At 36.0% G+C, this 5,181-nt stretch overlaps 1 protein-coding gene across 3 annotated transcripts; it reads right to left on the reverse strand.

The window, feature by feature from the left end:
* Positions 1-434: 434 nt before the first annotated feature.
* On the reverse strand, positions 435-4,784 carry LOC123924768 (exosome complex component RRP42-like). Of its 3 annotated transcripts, none has more exons than XM_045977738.1 (8): positions 4,570-4,784; positions 4,359-4,486; positions 3,466-3,522; positions 3,240-3,332; positions 1,835-1,913; positions 1,589-1,713; positions 1,057-1,200; positions 435-973 (listed from the first exon to the last, which is right to left on the reverse strand). In XM_045977738.1, the coding sequence occupies exons 2-8, from the start codon at positions 4,482-4,484 to the stop codon at positions 737-739; spliced, it is 861 nt and encodes a 286-aa protein (XP_045833694.1). In that variant the 5' UTR covers positions 4,485-4,486; positions 4,570-4,784; the 3' UTR covers positions 435-736. The 3 variants fall into 3 exon arrangements, with proteins under 3 accessions (XP_045833694.1, XP_045833693.1, XP_045833692.1); XM_045977737.1 differs by having other exon boundaries at positions 4,359-4,492; XM_045977736.1 differs by having other exon boundaries at positions 4,359-4,492; positions 4,584-4,783.
* Positions 4,785-5,181: the final 397 nt, after the last annotated feature.

The raw sequence follows: 5,181 nt of genomic DNA on the forward strand, positions 1-5,181 counted from the left end.
ATATGAATCAGGAAAGTCGACAACAAGTGGAAGATGAGAATCAAGATCAAATTAGGGACATGTCTTTTATTGTTCTAAAAAAATCAAAGATACTTTCTTCATTTTTACCATTGGCAACTTGGACTTCTCTTTTTAGATACTATGTCAGTGGATTACAGTGTCAAAATATTCAACTTAAAATGCCAGACTTGAAGATAGTTTGGATATTATCTTTGATTTTCAATGAGTGGTCTTATTGATTGACCGGTGTCTACGTGTATTGGTCGTATCTTTGTCTGATATTTGTGTCGGTGTTTTATAGCTTGTTTTGTTTGCGTTGTTTAAATGCTACAATTAACAAAATAGGTAGTAAACTTTGCAGCACTATGGCGAGTTCTTTGACGAAAACTTAGAATATTAGGTGAAGGATTTTACAGCTACGAAAACATTTTTCGTATCAAGAATTAACACTTCATAAAAGATTTAAAACTTGGTTTAAACCAATTGATGTAGTCATGACATTGCAGTTGGTGGCTACCAAAAATGCAGAACACCCTGCAATCATAGCTTAAAATATTGCAAGATATCGACAGCCATCTCAAAGCTAAACATCAGTATCGACAACTCAAAATACAAAAAATTTTGAAATAAAATTCTACATATCAAGAGTTACCAAACTACAAAATTTGTCCAAGTCAGATCACTTTAAAATTAGTGTACAACACATCCTAGTGATCACTATGTTGGAAGTTCTATGTCAAGACTCGTCTTCAGCTTCAGCAGAAGCTATTTCTGAATCCAATTTATTTATTAACTGCTCGCTTACATGTTTAGCGGCAGATACCATTTGAAGAATTACAGTAGGATCAATCCCCACACCTCCTCGTTTGGTTACACCACACACATGCCCTTGCCTATTAATAGAGATAGAAACTGCAGAGCTCATTTGTGATTCCTCTTCAGGTGTGGCATCCACAATATAGTGCTTCCCAATCTAGGAAGTAGAGATTGTATGAAAATCACAAAATATGCTTAATGAGAACAAAACAAGATAGCATAAGTATGTTACATTGTTACCTTAGTCAGTGTAATTATAACAGGGACTCCAGATGTGTCAAACTGCATAAACTCCTCGTCACTTACATCAACTTCTGGTTGCTCGTCACTTGATGCACCAGCAGCAATTTGAACTTTTGGAATACCGGTATTGCTTAAAGCAGCCTAAAAGAATAACAGGCATTAGCTGCATTAGGGTCTGTCCAGTTAATTCGGAAAATAGATATATCATCATGTCAAGATCATGATTAAACCATTAAAAACAAAATCCATGTGAAAAATCCCTCCATTAAACTGGTTGCGAGATCATTTGGGTTAATTACAAAGAAAACAGCTAGAAACAACAAGGATATTTTCAATTGGGGCCTAAAGAAACAATTAGAAAGACCAAAAGTTTTGGATAACTTCAAATCATTTCCCAAAAGTGATATTTTAAAAAAGAGGGGGAAATCTTTGTCTCTTATATGTCTGAATTGATAATCATTTTATCGCCAGAAATCCATTGTTGTTATCTTTTCAAACATATAATTTTATATTTCATTTTAAGTTGTACCTTGATGGCAGCGCCTAAAGCGTCTAACAAATTCCCATCAGAACTAATAACAAGTCCGTCAATATAAAGATCCCAACAAATTTTCCCTTCGATAACAACAAGTGAGGAGCGATCAATTCCAGCACCTGGAGGGCAATAAAATAACAGGGATCAACAGCAATACATATACAACTAATAAAAAGCAACAACATGAGAAAAAAGTATATGATTAAGCATAATCTTCACGTCAGTTGGAAGATAGACTACCTGCTCCACTTTTAGCACCCAAGAGACAGCGCTGAAGAGCATTTGACAGATCTGCTGACAACCAATCGGCCCCTCGACCATATATGCATACCAAAGATATTCTAAAAAGAATTGAGTCGGCTATAGTTTATAATTGATTATATCAAGAAAAATAAACAAATTGACAGTTTAGAAATTTCAACAAACAGAAAACCACTACAGCATGTCTTTCTCATAAATACAAATCACATTTTTTCAGAAAGAAGATAAATTTGAGAAAAACATTACTGAAACACTTCCAAAATTTCATAGATTTACTTAGAGCCTTCACTATCTTTTCGAATTGAAGATTCACAATGCTGACAACTTGTATGTCATGTATTTTATTTTGAGAGTGCTTACACGTTATCTTACTTTGCACCTTTTAGTCATGTTTTCCTATTTCAGTTGTTATCGGTATTGGGGTGTGGTATCCCTAAAATTGCTTTAGGGTGTGGAATCTTTAAAGGTTGTTTTCTTGAGTGCCAAGTGAAGAATTGAGTTTGGTAAGGGTGAAGTATGCCTGTTCTTGAGTGTTTGACAATTTGAATGCAATTTCTTGATTAAGTATAGTGGGAAATCCTGAGTTTGGCTCGGGGACATGATATATATGACCAGGATGTGATTTAACCAGTCTATATCGACTGTATATGTCTCTAATCAATCTTATGTACATTTCAGTCAAGTTCACTTTTGCTAAATTTTCTAAAAAAATTATAAATCAATTCATTGTTTGTGTCACTTGACCAGCAAACTTCACCCAATAATGGAGAGCGTTAGAGAGCCTATTGCTTGTGCTCCTCCCCTAAGTTGTAGAGTGGACAGTGCCGGTCTTGCGTAGTGACTTGGGAGATGAGGATGGAGGCCGTGCCTAGAGAACTTTTGGATGGACTTGGAATTTTACAGCATCTCAATTTTCAAGTATTAATTGTTTAAGTGACAAAAACAAAGGAGAAATATGCTAACAAACATTAAAGAATGGATTGTTGTGAAGCTATGGACCCCAAAGGCAGCAATCAGTTGCAAAGAGAATCAATCAAGTTGGCTCCTTGGTATTATGGTCCTGACAAGGAAACCAACATAGGAAAGGGAGCGATGATAAGAGTTTGACAATACATCCATGCTAAGGAGGATTAAGGATGAATTGGTAGACCAAATTAGCTGTAACTAAAGAGAAAAATGGACATGTGGTGGAAGTGAATGGGGAGCAAGAGATATTTTCTTGCATTTTTCTTCATTTTGATGTATTTCCTTATAGTTTCTAGGAATTTCTCTATTTTAATAAGTGGAAGTTCTATCCATTTCCTCTATATGTGTAACTTTATAACTAGTTACTAGAAAGAAAGAAAAATAATATAGGAGGAAAACAGGCAACAGAATAAGCAACCTCAAAAGCTGGCTCTGCAGTTGAACTACAATCAATATATATCGAGACATTCCCTTTGTCAGGTTGCATTAAGCTTGGTTTTCCAAGTTCAGCCTGCACTTGTGTAGCCAATATATCATGATTGGTAAAGGAAAAAGTAATGTGATTTGAAAAAACATCTTATACTATTAAATAAAGGAATGTATGAGTCATGAAAGAAGAGATCAATTTCAATATTTTAACAAACCTTCACACTGACAATGACTTCAGTAGCACCAATTCTGACTCTTGCCGAACCATTTGCCTATCATGAAGTTCATCAACAAATTAGAACTATTTGCAAGAAAAAATTCGCTGGATGGGGTCAAAATTCAAATCATTGGGACACCTTTACAAGTGCCACGCTATGAAGCACCGACACACGAAATGGACACTGGCGACACTTGCACGTAGACATCAGACGGGGGTCAAGCCAATGGGACACACTTGCAAGTGTCAAGCTACGAAGTAGTGACACATGACCTAGATACTCGACACTCACGAGTAGACACCCGGTTGGGGTCAAGTCATTGGAACACCCTTGCAGGTGCCAAGCTATGAAGCATTGACACATAACACAAACATGAACACCAAACAGTCACACGTAGACACCAGTCTGGGGTCAAATCAGAGGGCCACCCTTACGCTGTGAAACATGGCTACAAACATAGAACACCAAACAATCACGCATTGAACCAGTCAAAGGTCAAATCATTAGGCACCATTGCAAGTACCAAGCTATGAAACACTGACACAGACACCAAACACTGACACATGGACACCAGGTTGAGGTCAAATCATTGGGACAGACACCCTTGCAAGTGTCAAACTATGAAACGCTGACACAGACACTCACAAGTAGACACCATGTTGATGTCAAATCATTGAGACACCCTTGCAAATGTCAATCTATGAAGCACTTACACAGACGACACACAACACTCACATGTAAACACTAGTAATAATGAGAAAATTAAAGTCATTAAATGTAACTTCATATTAATAAGTGTCGGATACCGACACATGTCAGACATTAAAACACATCTTCAACTTAAAGTGTCGGTGCTATAAATAAGTCCCTAGTAATGAAAACATTATTACCTGAGGAATGACTCCAGTTTCAACATGGATAGGTCTATAAGTCAATCTTCTTCTACCATCACAACGAAGATCTTGAGCAATGCCACCTTCTATAAAACATTGTTCTCCTAGAGATAAACCTACCATACCTAAAACTGCACAGTTGTGAAGAAACTTTTATGACTGAAATTACAAACTGGAAATTACTTTGTATTGAGCATAATTGTCAAACCTAGATATACTCACAGAATACTGGTGGTTCGCAGAAGCAGTAGGCGGTGCTCCGTTTCGAAAATAATGATCGCGGCCGGAAACGGTGGTGGCAGGGGTAAGAGGTGGCGGCGGTTGAAGGAGGAAAAGGAATGGTGTCACGGGAAAGAAAGATGAAGAGGGAAAAGATGAAATTGTATGATCTGGTGAGGTATGGTCTATGATGGGGTTAATGCTAATGAATGGTCGTCATATCGTTTTGAATGTAGATTTCATCTTGGCCTTTAAAAAATGTTGATAAAACATAAAGTTTTTTTTTTTTTTTGGTACATAGATAAATCATAAAGTTAATGTTGATAAAAATAACTTTTTATACTTTTAATGGATTGAATGTACGAATTTTAAGACAAAATTTTCTTATTTATGTGTTTAACCAATAACCAATGCACCGGGTGCACTATTTAACATTTTCCTAAAAAAAAATAGATAGAATTTTCAAAGACATTTCAATTTCAATTAAACTAAGGGCTCGTTTGACTCAGCTTTTTTAGAGGTTATACAAGCAGCTTACACAATTTTTATATATTATTATAAGTTTGTCAAAGTAGTTTATGATAAAATAGCTTATAAAATT

The sequence above is a fragment of the Trifolium pratense genome, linkage group LG4 (assembly GCF_020283565.1).
Source record: "Trifolium pratense cultivar HEN17-A07 linkage group LG4, ARS_RC_1.1, whole genome shotgun sequence".
In the NCBI taxonomy this organism is placed as follows: Eukaryota; Viridiplantae; Streptophyta; class Magnoliopsida; order Fabales; family Fabaceae; genus Trifolium; species Trifolium pratense.